The following is a 14,004-nucleotide window of genomic DNA, read 5'->3' on the forward strand; positions in this document are numbered from 1 at the left end:
AACCCACCCACTAACATACCCACTAACCCACCCATTAACTTACCCATTGCCCTTCCAGTTGGTCAACCACCAACCCAACCAGAAGTGCTACCAGCTCACCCACCAGCAGTGCTACCAGCTGACCCACCACCAGCAGTGCTACCAGCCGCTCAACCACTTCAAATTGAAGAAATTAACGCTCTAGGTGATGCGATATTTTCAGCTAGAATAACGGCACCAGATGGCATTACTGATCCCGTAATGTTCATCAACGAACACCGTGCTAAGGTAGAAACGTATCTTCAAAACAAACTAAATACCAATAAGGGAATAAAGTGGTATATAGTGGTACGTGCGCGTTATACTCGTGAGCTTGGAAATACTGGTACGGACGTTGAGGCAATGCCGTATTTCAGAGGTTTTACACACGCAACGATGTCTCCTGAGATAATCCATGAACAAATAAACTCGAGTCGGGACAAAATTGCAGATAGTATGAACAACTATGAAGGACTCGGAAGTGGATGGGTTTTGGACAGAATTTTATATCTGCAAATTAATATCATCCAGTACTTACCCCTCGTAGGAGGTACATATTTTCAATTACCACCTGTGATTGAAACTAAACGGGCAACGGTAAATGTTGACCCCCAAGACCCCAGTGACAATAAATGTTTTTTGTGGTCTATACTAGCCAAACTCTACCCAGCTTCTACCAACCCTAGTCGTATTAGTAATTATAAGAATTACCTGAATACACTAGATTTTTCAGGAATATCATTTCTCTTTGAACTTGATACATATAAACTGAAAAAATTCGAAGAAGCAAATAACTTATCGATAAATATCTTTGCATATGAAGAAGGTGTATTCCCGCGTTATGTGAGTGAAAGAAAAGTACACGAATCAAGAGAAATTGATCTTCTTTGGTTGTCAAAGGGTCAAAATAAACATTACGTATTAATTCGTCATCTTAGTCGTCTCTTAAGTAGATTCACTAAACACGGTCACAAAACATTTTACTGTCGTCGTTGTCTCAGAAGAAGTCATACAGAGGAAGTTCACGCGAACCACATACGTGATTGTAATGTTCATGATCCACAGCGTGTGATAATGCCGCATAACGAACCAGTATTGAAGTTCAAAAATTTCGGCATGAAGCAAATGGCAATTTATTACAAAATTTTGTAAAAATAAATGTTACAAAATTTAATTTATTTCAGGTTCCATATATCATAGTGGCAGATTTTGAATCTTTGCAATCAAAGATATCAACTTGTCTCCCTGATAGTACGCTTTCATCAACTACGACACTCGCTTTACACGTCACATGCGGGTTTTCATACGCCATTATCGGACCCACTGATAATTTATTATATTTTACATTTCTATCCATTATTTAACTTAATTATTTCATAGGTAATCTCGAAAAACACGAGACATACAGAGGAAAAGATGGCGCGTTGAAGTTTTTAAAAATGCTTCTAGATGAATCTGCGATCATATCTGATAAGTTGAAGGAAAATATACCCATGCAACTTACAGACGCGGAAGAATATTCATACCAGACAGCGACACACTGTTACGTATGTGAAGAAGCATTCACAAAAACATCAATCAAAACCCGCGACCACGACCACTACACGGGAGCCTACAGGGGATGTGCGTGCCAAAGTTGCAAGTTGAAGTTAAAAGCACCCAAATTTATCCCCGTTTTCCTTCACAATTTAAGCAGGTACTATATAGGTTGTCAATATTTTAATAATATATATATTAACCGATGATATTCCACAGATATGACGCGCATCTTATCATGCAACATATTGCAAAGATAAAAAAGAAAAATATAGATTGTATAGCAACAAATAGCGAAACGTACATTTCCTTCACTCTAGACAAGCTCCGTTTCGTTGACAGCATCCGATTCTTGCCTGCTTCACTTGAAACGCTTGTTGGAAATTTAGCAAAAGGTGGACCTGGGAAGTTTACCTTATTGAACTCGGTTTTCCAACCGGAAGAAGTTAAATTACTTCTCCGGAAAGGGGTCTATCCGTATTCGTACATGGATAAAGAAGATCGATTCAAAGAGACTTGTCTCCCACCCATCGATTGCTTTCACAACGATCTAACTGATGAACCATTAAGTGAAGCCGATTACCAACATGCGCAAAACGTTTGGAGAACATTCAAAGTTGAAAATATGGGTATGGATTACTTAATTATTATTAATTCAAATAAATTAACGTTTTTTTTTTAATTTTACAGGACGGTATCATGACCTTTATGTTTTATCCGATACTCTCCTTTTGGCTGACGTTTTCCAAAATTTTCGTCGGATGTGTATGACCTACTATGGACTAGATCCCACACACTCATACACAGGCCCAGGTTTTGCGTGGCAAGCAGCCCTTTGTATGACCAAGGTGCACTTAGATCTTTTTCTGGACGAGGATATGCATCTTTTCATAGAAAGGGGAATTCGAGGTGGTGTATCAATGATAAGTCATCGTTTCGCTCATGCGAACAACAAATACCTCGAATCACATGACCCCTCCAAACCCGATAAATATATTTGCTATCTCGGTAAGAATATTCAAAATTTTAATTAAAAATTTAATTAAAAAAATATTTAAAAATTTTATTTCAAAAAAATTAAATTATAAAAAATTAATTATAATAATAATTTTAATCAACAGACGCAAATAACTTATATGGAACAGTCATGTGCGACGCCTTACCCATGAAACATTTCAAATGGATTGATCCGTCTTCAGACAGTGAACGGGAAATTCTTAGTTGCCCCGACAATTCTCCGGAAGGATTTATTGTCGAAGTAGACCTAGAATATCCCAGCGCATTACACGATGCCCATAATTGCTACCCACTGGCACCCGAGCCGATGTCAATTAAACCCGAGGCGTTATCCGACTATTCCAAATCCCAAATGACGAAATTGAAAATTCCAATCAAAGAAAGTCTGCCGAAATTAGTTCCTAATCTTTTCAATAAAGAACGATACGTAATTCATTATCGAAACCTGAAATACTACGTAGAAAAGGGACTCAAAATATCTAAAATTCATCGAATTTTGAAATTTGAGCAAGGGACCTGGTTGAAGTCTTACATCGACTTCAACACAGAGAAAAGGAAGATGGCGGCTAATGACTTTGAAAAGGACCTATTCAAATTAATGAACAATGCGGTGTTTGGTAAGTAATTAAATAATAAATTAAATTTTTAAAAGAAAATTTAATTTTAATTTAACATTTTACTTTTTTTAAGGTAAAACCATGGAAAACTTACGTTTACGTAAGGATTTCAAGCTAGTCACCACACCGGAAAAGGCGGTAAAGAAAGCTAGTTCCCCGGCGTTTGAAAAATTAACTATTTTTCAAAATGATCTCGTGGGAATTCATTCTACCAAGAAAAAGCTTATTCTTAACCGACCTATATACACGGGGTTCGCAATTTTGGATCTATCGAAACTCCTGATGTACAGATTCCACTACGACGTCATTAAAAATCAGTACGGTGAAAAGGCTAAACTACTTTTTACCGACACCGGTAAGTACATAAATCTTCTAAGGTTATTTCGTAACATAACTAATAATGTATTCTATGTTTACAGACAGTCTCACGTATCAAATCGAAACAACTGATTTATACGAGGATTTCGCCCAACAGAAGGAAATGTATGATTTTTCTGGATACCCCAAAAATCACCCTCTGTTCGACGAAACCAACAAAAAGAGGTTAGGCAAATTTAAGGATGAGATGGACGGCACACCGATTGAAGAATTTTGCGGACTTAGACCCAAAATGTACTCTATATTGTCATCTAAAGGCGAGAAAAAGACTTGCAAGGGTGTGTGTAAACGCGTTGTGCAGAAGCGCGTCCGTCACGCGGAATATCGCGAGTGTCTTCTGAACCGTAAGTTAACTATCGCGGAGATGAAGCGCATAGTGAGTAATAAGCATATTGTGACGACTGTGCGACAAAACAAATTGTGTTTAAACCCGTGCGATGATAAACGTTATATTTTAGACGATGGTATATCAACGCTCGCGCACGGACATTATAAAACGAAACAATAAAATATTTTTATAACAAATTTATTGAGTATTTCTTATACATAAATTCTACAATCATACGATCATTAACATTTTTGTTTTTTGAAAATCTTTCCAATATACTAAACATTTTAATTCCCTGACACAAATTAATTGCAAAATATATACAGTAACCACCGCAAGCTTTACTAGAATTTCCTTGCAATTGAGCAGAATTATACGTGACAGTTAAGCTGTTTTTCTCTATAAAATAGTTAAATTTAAATAAATCTGGGCTGTTCCCGAAACTCTCGAAGAATGTACAATTGAGTGACCTTGAGAGATATATCAAACACCAATGTTCTCCTACCCCATTGGACGTATCAGTGTTCACGATGTAAAGTGAAGGATACGTTTTCACATTCTCGGGAAGTTTGTCGGCAGGGAAGACTCCTTTGAACAAATATTTGGTATACGGGTCTTTCTTGAGTATGATTTCAAGTTGTTGCGAGTCCATTATGAACTTTGATCATATAAAACTGCTCTGTTCTTGTCGATCTCGACCAAAGATTGATATTCGGAATAGTAAATCACGCTAACTGTTGACGGCAACGATTCTCCGAATATTAATTCGAGACGAACGCTCCCGTTCTTTACCAGGTTGAAACAGTCAGTTGAACTTCCGTTGAGATCGGGAGTTAAATCGAATACGAATAGTGCGTTTCCATTGGCGAATTCATCACGGTCGATAAAATTTCCTTCGTCAATATTCCATTGCCCAGTTTGAAGAAAGAGATTAACGTATGATCGCATAAACAACTTATCTTTGAAATTTGGGTTTAACGGTTTTGCCGGGACACTACTACCATCAAGGTATAGGGCGATTTGAGTTAACGAAAAATTTTTAAAGTTAAAAGGTGACATTTTGTAATCTCCCAAATACGCATTCTGGTCCACAAATCCGATCACCACCTTACTCGGTATTTGACCATTATATAAGTTGTCTTTGACGCATATTTTGTTGCCTTGGGAAATTGAAAATGAATTACATTCCGTACGGGTGATTGGATATTTCATTGTTGCCAGTTCCAAAGTTTTAGCGTGGGATAACATAATCTCTGGCGTCAATCTAACTTTTCTGACAAACATTGATGCGTGTGTGAAAATGACTTTGCATTTTTCACCGTCTGTGTGTAAACAAAACTCGTTTGAGCTTTTGATAAACTTGAAATTTAGATCTATCAGGTTAGGAATAAGTCGATTTTGTTGACAAATATCGGCTCGTACAACTCCTATCATGTCAATAACACCTTCTTGAGCAAATTTTGCACGTTTCTTAAATCCGTCGTTATTGGAAAATTCGTCAAATTTCCCGGCTTTGTCTTTATAGAATAGAGACGCGGTTAAGAAACTATCCTTGGCTGGTCCACCATATGTCAAGAGCGTTTGAATCATACTCTTGTAAGGATACTGTTGAGGGCATGACGTAACTGATCTGTCACCCAATGATACGTGAACTTCGCCAAAGAGACTATGTAAAAACAAATTTTCCGGACCAACTTTGTCCGCGGGAGTTGTGGTTTTAGATACAGCGTCGTAAATATCGGGTTTTGGTAGAGTTCCATCTGCTTTCACAATTTTCACTTGAACTTGAAGTAAAGTATTTTTCAAATCAATGTAAGTCTCCGAGTTTCCAGCGATACTAAAGATAATTGCTTGGTTTTCATTTATGTTCGATGTTGGATTATATTCAACCCATTGACTTCCTATTATACCAGTTTGAGTATAAGGTACGTGAAATAAATCAAGTTCCGAGCTAATGCTGTTTTGTGAACTGGGGTGAGCTAGGGACATGGTTCAATGATTACGATAATATATCAGACTGAAGCAGAGAACGTCTTTTCTTCTTCCTGGTTCGAACTGAACTGATGATGGGAGACGTTTTACGTTTCCTTTTACGTCCATTTCCACTTAGTTTACTCACTGCTTCGGCGGCTCTTCTTAAGGTTTCTTTCCCCGCCTCTTTCCCCCGAGATTTTAACGCGTCTTTAATAGACACACCACTCGAGACGTCGGAAGCAATTTTTGCTCCGGTATTTAAAAATTTTCGACCAAGGAATGTGGCACCTTTTTTGAGTAAAGGCATGGCAGACCGAAATGCCGAGGCTAATATATTTCCAAGACCATATCCTCTTTGCACGGCTACTCCACGGTATACCGGAATTGATCCGTGTCCAATTTGATTTAAGTAATAGTTATTATAATCGTTTACAGAAACGTGATCCAGATTACGTGGAGACATGTTTCTCCTTTGACCTGCTAACCACAAATGAACAGAAGAAAGATTTTACACCTGATTTTATAGATAAGTCCATGTTCTTCGGGGTCTAAAATGAAGAGTGACGTGAACTTTTCCTCGTTCGAAATGTACAGGCTGACCCATTTCACTCATAATATTAATTTCAATGGTTTGAAAATGGTTATGCGCAATAGGCATATAATGTGGTCGTGAAAACTCTTTCTCAACAGTGTCTCCGTCTTTTCCTTGAATACGTAATAAGGGAACATCTGAATCTCCAACCGATCGACTTTGTATAATGTCCGAGTATATGAACAGAGAATGTAACCCAGCGTCCATATCACAGCTAAAAGGCGCCGTCATGGAAGTCACTATAGTTACGTCTTTGCCTGGAGTTCTCGTGAATCCTAATATGATGGCGATTTCATGTGGTATGTAAACTTGGTTCATTTCATATAGTTCAACAATTACACGTCGGTTTGGTTTGTTGTAATATAACTTGACTCTAGAGCTAATATTTCGCCCGTCGTCATCAGTAGTCATGATTTCTAGTAAATCTTCAACTCCGTAATATCCTGGTGGTATTACTATATTAACGAAATCCATTATGTCGTTGAAATTTTCTATGTCAGTGTGTTTTCTCAGTGTCTTAGTTGTTTTAGTCTTTGATTCTTCTAAGGAATCCGGTAGAGAGATAGTTTTCCAAATTCGAACTACACATTCTTCTTGAACGTTATTCCACGTTCTAGGATAACTGATTTCAGCAAGTCCAACTTCGTAAGCTCCCTCAAGTTTAATGGGTTCTGGTAAATACGTTCTAAACTTGCTTATAGTATTGTTTTTGAAATAGCGCATAGACGAGTCGGACCGTAACCACGCCAACGTACTAGTAGTTCTTTAGTTCCGTCTGGTTTTGTTCTTTTCCTTAGAACTTTTTCGATTTTGAAAAAGCAGTTTTCGAGGTCTTTCCCAATTTTCTGTATTTCCTCCTTGTAGAACACACCCGAAATGAGCTCAGTTTTCAAATCCTCCAGTTTATATACCGGAGGGTCTCTTGGTATGCACTGAACTACTTTGAATATTTCCTCGGTATAATTGGCTTTGTAACCCTTTTCGAACGTAGTTTTATTCTTACTCATGCGAACCAAGTCACCTCTTTCAAAAGGGATTTTTGGGGTGAAAAATTGACTTTCCCGTATAAGTTCTGCCACACTTGTTTCGAATTTTCATTCTTCACTTCAACGGGTTTGCATTTAATAGATTTGTGGTAGTTGTTATTATAAGCTTCCAATAAATCTGGTAAAACGTCGCTATATTTGTGCGTATCTTTCTCCGTAAAATATCGGTACATTCGAGACTTCAGTGTTCGATTGAATCGTTCTATAATACTAGATTTTACTTCGGAGTGCGTTGCGAAAAACTTGATTCCTCTACGTTTTAATTCACCTTGAACTTCTTTGCATAGAAACTCGTTACCATGATCAGTCTGTACAACCTTCGGCTGTCGACCTGATTCTAAAATAGATTTGAATGACTTTACCATAGTTGATCCTTTCTTATCCTTGGTAGCCACAGCGAATGCGTATTTGCTAAATACATCGATACAACATAAGATATATCGGTATCCACTATTGTGATTTTTTATATCTTGCATGTCTGCCAGATCTTGTTGCCATTGTTCGTCTATTCCATACACTATCGTCTTGTTTCTTCTGAATTTATGTTTTATCGGCTTGTGTAACGTGTACGTATCTTGTCGTTTTAAAAATTCTCTCACATCGTTTATGGTCACTTTAATCCCCTTTGCCCGGGCAGCACGATAAAGACCGCGAATGCCTCCGTAACTACCGGCGTCCTTTACATTGAAGTATATTTCTTCTAACTTATCCATTCATCGTACAGTTCATTTTCCGTTCGTAATACCAGTACGCGAAATCAAATAGTTCAAAAACGATAATAATAAATAATAACAAAAACGCCGTAATAACTTTGGGTGATTTCAAGTATGATATCGATAAAGAGGTTATCAACCCAGACGGAGAAGGATCGATGCCACCTTCCATGTTGAGGTATAATTCGTGAATGAAAGAACTGAAACCTGATATATTATTATATTCTTTATTTCAAATTTATCCAACTCAATAATCCATTGCCATACATTGATTCGGGACTTGGAGGAAAATAATCTGAATCATCGTACACCTTTTCTGGTGAATCGTTAGAAATAATAGGTACATTTTCAATAGGGGATTCAAAGGGGAATTTATTTTTTACAAGTGATTTGGGTACATTTTCCTTGGCCAACAATTCATAAAATTTATCCAATCCAACAATTTCATGTTTCGGTTTGGTTTTGTATCCTTTAACTGATTCGTGTAAAATGTCCATGATATTAGATCTAACTATAGGGCGTTCTTTATAAATAAGTTCACCACTGGTAGACCAATCAATTTTACTGTTTCGTTCAATCCACTTGTACAAAGCAATGACGGGTTTTAGATGTGAATCTGGTATCGCGATAGCTATTTCCGAATACCAGTCTTTCTTTCTTTTCGGTTCTTCAACGAGTTTCGCCTACTTAGTTCTTTTGTTACGTTGTAATAAATGGTTGTACAACTCCACTTTTTGTGATTGATTAAGTTTCTGATTATTTAAAACAGTTTTCGTATCCAAGTTTTCGTCAAGTTTCGGTTGCGAATTGAGTCGTCGATAAACGTCTTCGGGGACTAAGATCATCTTCCTAGCCATTTTTGATAGCTCTACTTATAGCCGCGCCTGCCGCACTGCTTACAATTGAAAGAAGTGGTGCTAATAGTAACGGTAAAAATCCTCCCTTCTGTAATAAAATCTTTTTCCGTTTTGCGATGGTATTGGGTTTAGATATCTTCCGCAAAATATGACAATGCCGCTTCAATCGCTTCTTATGATCATCTGACAGTTTTACATTGCCACGCAGAACATTTATACAGCATTCCACAATAGCTTTAATCGCGTCGTTATTAGCATATTTGATGGCGGCATTTCTTTGACACGAATTACACTTAGACAGATATTTTAAAAACTCCTTATGATTATGAATTCTCTTCATTTTGGGATAAAAACGGCAGCCTCTTCTCCTGGTATAAGTCCGGTTCGTAGTCTGTGATCGTCTGACGTAGTTGGTTTCAAATCCACCCATAAATACCCAAAGTCTCTAGCGATTGCTTGATGAAAGGCGTCGATGACGTATTTACTGTTAGTTGGGGAAATCTGTCTAGCCAAATGAAATATCGCCGATTTGTCACGTGGTGTCTTGAAAATTATCAGATAGTGCGCGTTTAAATTCAACGTTCTAATTTCCTTCCCAGGATAATACAAATTTTGCATAAGTACAAAAACCGACGTGTTTTTATGATGAGAACCTCTTATAAACAAATTCGTGACATCCTTGTTATTTGATATTTCACAAAGTAAATCATCAAGAATAACAAAATTCTTGACATTTGGGTCTAAAATTTTAACGTCTAATAACCCTTCGTGAAATTCAACGGTGGGTGTATCATCTAATACCGAATTAAACAGTTTGGGTTGATATTCCGTATAGCACCATATAATTCTCTCTGGTGGGGGTGAAATACACGTATCTTTATATTTGATAAGACTAGCCACGAAAAAGGATTTCCCAGACTGAGTCGCACCCGCGATCAGACCGTTAAAAGGATGTTGCAACCTGAAATCCATTTTAAAGAATGACACATTTTTCTCAAATCAAATAGTTTTTATTCACAAAAGTTGTTTAGCGTTACAGACTATTCTGGCGACCATGCATTTACAAAATTCTTCATTTAAAAAGGTTTTTAAAGTAAAAATTTTATAAATCTAAATGTAGTCAAGATTTCTTATCGCGGTGTCGTAGTTCATTTCAACACGCATATCCCAGTCTTCTAGACAGTTGTGTTGAGTCTGTGACGGATGGTCCACGGTACATCCGTAGCAACAACTGTTCCAAAATAGTGTCCTTTAAAAGGTCATATATCCTATTTGCTTCATTTAGGTATGTTACAACGTCTTTATACATATCCATTAGCACTTTGGTGAGAGCGTAACCAATGGCGAAACCCTTCTTGGTTGGGAAAAACTTGCCGTACAATTCACCGTACCCCGGAACCATCTCCCGGATATCCAAAATTTTTACCTCTCCGAGGGGACAAAGTCCCCTAGGAGGGGTTATACAACGACCGTGTCTGTCTGTGGGTGTGTCTGTCTGTCAGGACTGCGAACGCGTTCGCATTTTCGGTGCAAAGTGTAATCACTGCGTAAGCAGTTTCTCAAAGGGTTGGCAAAACCACCGTGTGACGGTGAGCGTTAACGGATGCATTTGCGGTTTGGTTTGGATGGTGTTTTTTCGCTCACCGTCGTGACGGTTTGGTGTATTACGGTTTTTGTAATGTTTATGCGTAGGTTGTGAGTGTTGAATTGGTTGTGTTTGTGTTCTGATGGATGTGCATGTTGAGTCTGTTGTGTTTATATGGGCGTTTTCTCTCCAACTTCTTCTTAATGACTTTGGGACGGACCGAGTGCTGAGTGTAATGCTACCTCTCAACGTCCAATGGCAGGGTTTCCACCAGTTGTACACGGTATTCGTCTTAGTATCAATTTGCGATCGCATCGGGCGGGATTTGAACCCGAGACCTCCTGATTGACAGGCGGACGTTCTACCACAGAACCACCGACACTTGTTACGCCTTATTGAAAATTAGACCTTCAGCTTTATCGGAAGCGTATTTAATAGAGTACGAAATTTTGGTTTAATTGAAATAGAATTGAAATTGAAATTATTGCATCGAAGAAATTCTAATTTAGCGTTTCTCTATTGATTAAAAACAAATGCGCCACCCAAGTTTCGAACCCAGACCATTCGGCTTGGCAGTCGAGCGCTCTACCACAGAACCACCGATAGCTGCTTAGATTCACTGAAATTAAGACAGGCATCGTAAGCATAATAGGTAATAAAGTCTTTTTTTATTAATGAATTTATGAAGGCCTAATCTGGTATTTTTTAAAGGTTAAATCTTGTTTTAGCGCAGTCAGCCGAGATTAGAGGGTTAAAGGGTAGACCCTGTGGGTGGTCCACTTTCTTAACGACCTATATATAGTTCTGTTAATTCAAAGGAGATAATTTAACGTTAATTGCTTTAAGAGGTGGCGGTTAGTCAAGTGGCTCTCTGTGCTTTGTTGATGGTAAGGTTTTTGCTTCTTGTAAATACATTTGGTGTGGATATTTGGATATCTACGATTTCTAACGCAGTCAATGATTTCTTGGGTGTGCGAGTCATTATATGATATTGGAAATTGGACGGCATTGGTCTTTTTCATGTGGTATGCGTCACAACGTCAACAGGAAGTGAACGAGTCGTCCACTACCAGATATCTACGGTATCTTCATCAAGGGCGAGTGTTGAAATAAAATGAGCGTTAAAGATGCGGCAAGTATTTCGTAAGCGAGTAATTCCAAAAAGCCTCTGTAGATATTTCTTTCATTAAAATTTGCTTCGTATTATATTTAACTGATAAACTTGTTCTGTAAAAGGGTTTAATTCAATTGTGCATTTTTATAGTACGTCTAACTTACTGTTGTAACTACTTAACTTATGATATTCTGAATAAATTAAAATTGGTCGTTTCGTCTCAATTATTTTAATTATAATTAAAATTTTATACCGGGCGGTATAGAAATGGGTTAATATTTTTAACAAATAACTCTAAATTGCGGAGATATATCTTTAAGGGTTATCTCGAGAAATTAATACCACTAGGGACAATTCTACCGAGGAGAGGTATATTTTGGCTTGCCAACTTGTTCGATTCTGATACGTTCTTAGTTCAACACGTTTCGTCTCGGAACCGCTGAAAAAGCACGATGATCCTGGGGCGTCATCCTTCTCGAAGAAAGCTAGTATTTCATCCTTCTTTTGGTATAACTCATGAAAATCGGCTTCGTCTAAGGTGATTCCCGTAGCACTATCTCGGAGTCCTAGACGCACATCTAGTGTAGACGTAACCTCGATGAATTTCTCTGACGAGACGGCGAACAAAACTTGGGCAAACATGCTATGAAAATTTATATGTTAGGAACATACACAAAATATTTACTAAGTAAAAAAAACTAATATACTTACATAGATGATTTCGTGTTGATACTTGTTCTGTAGAATGTTCTTTTACCAAGATCCCACCTATATTTATACTATAACATTACGGTGGAGATGTAACATTGCTAGTTCACCACCCACACCGCTCGATGGTGTCACTTTATTAATTCACCACCAGCGCCACCCTGCCTTCTACTATTCACCACCAGCACCACCCTGCATTTGTACGTTCACCACCAGCGCCACCCTGCCTTTGTACGTTTACTACACGGTGGAGCGGCCTCCACCGGGTGGAGCGGTCTCCACTCGGTGGAGCAGTCTCCACTCGGTGGAGCAGTCTCCACTCGGTGGAGCAGTCTCCACTCGGTGGAGCAGTCTCCACTCGGTGGAGCAGTCTCCACTCGGTGGAGCAGTCTCCACTCGGTGGAGGCCTTTCACTGTACTGTTTTAGAATCGGCATGTTGACCCTACTTACATAACCAAGAGGGGCAAATTCTTTGAGAAGAAAGTTAAATAAGTTATTAAAAAAATACTCGTTTCAGGAATCTGATATAATTGTCAACCCAAGAACTGCTAATTTTAGAGATTTTTCCTACGTTGACTACACCTTTCCTGTAATTGACGAAGAGTGGAAAATAATCGCCTTAAATCCTTATGGATACACTTACCATTTCTTTGACGCAATGTTTATATACCAAAAAGAGGTACGCTCACGTATTACATGGCTAGACCATAACAAAGCTCGCAAAGGTAATCTGACCACGGTTAATTTATTTGTGTAAGCGGTTTTCGGCCGCTCACTCAAATTGCAGAAAAACCTTTCCCTCTGGTATCCTTTTTAGACACTGACGCAATCACTGTTTCCAATCTATTATTTGAGAGCTAATTCAAATAAAATATTTACAGAAAATAATAACTATTTATAAAAACAATTTCGATTAATTCAATTTCTTGCAAATCGACCGGACCATACAGGTCCGGTGTTCCGTTTATTTATTTCTTCTAAAATTTTGAAATTTCTTACGTACGCACAGGCTGGTGAGAAGCTGGCTGAACACCACACTCCGCGTACGGAATAATCATTTTTAGAATGTAGTTTATTTATGCGACATCACATAATTTGATAGAATAAAGAGTAAATATTCTCGTGACACCTGAGGCGAAGAAAGCTAGTTATTAAAACGGTTTTTATTTAACAAATCGTTTTTTCAGATTTATTTATTTTATTGGGTTTTTATTATTCTAAGGCAAGAATTGCACATAATCACAAAAACTTTTTAGCTTGTATCTGTGCCTTTATGTTAATATTTCAGGTTATTTCGACCAAATTTATATTATTCCCCACACATTCTAAGTTCAAAACACATTGGGAAAGCCCAATGTTTTTTAACATTTAAAAATATCAAAATTCCCTTTTTTTGTTTTATTCATGTACTTGTGAGTTCAGATATAAAACATTGTATAAATGTTGTTGTTTTTTTTGTTTTTACAGGTTTGGTTCTGTTTAATGGGAAGCGCAATTTTGTTTTCTCTTTTTTTGAGCAT

At 37.8% G+C, this 14,004-nt stretch overlaps 1 protein-coding gene across 1 annotated transcript; it reads right to left on the minus strand.

The window, feature by feature from the left end:
* Positions 1 to 4,545: 4,545 nt before the first annotated feature.
* Positions 4,546 to 5,883, minus strand: LOC149940406 (uncharacterized protein F54H12.2-like). The gene is made up of 2 exons (XM_090179235.1): positions 5,164 to 5,883; positions 4,546 to 5,001 (listed from the first exon to the last, which is right to left on the minus strand). Exons 1-2 carry the CDS (start codon positions 5,881 to 5,883, stop codon positions 4,546 to 4,548), a joined length of 1,176 nt encoding a protein of 391 aa, XP_090035361.1.
* Between the last annotated feature and the right edge of the window lie 8,121 nt (positions 5,884 to 14,004).

Source organism: Leiobunum rupestre, chromosome 6 (genome assembly GCF_980474605.1).
Source record: "Leiobunum rupestre chromosome 6, qqLeiRupe1.1.hap1, whole genome shotgun sequence".
Lineage (NCBI taxonomy): Eukaryota > Metazoa > Arthropoda > Arachnida > Opiliones > Sclerosomatidae > Leiobunum > Leiobunum rupestre.

Coding starts and splice junctions, on each gene's coding strand:
- LOC149940406 (XM_090179235.1), bottom strand. CDS start 5,883: ATGTCCCTAGCTCACCCCAGTTCACAAAACAGCATTAGCTCGGAACTT. Junction 5,002..5,163: donor CATCAATGTTTGTCAGAAAA/GTTAGATTGACG, acceptor ATACCGAGTAAG/GTGGTGATCGGATTTGTGGA.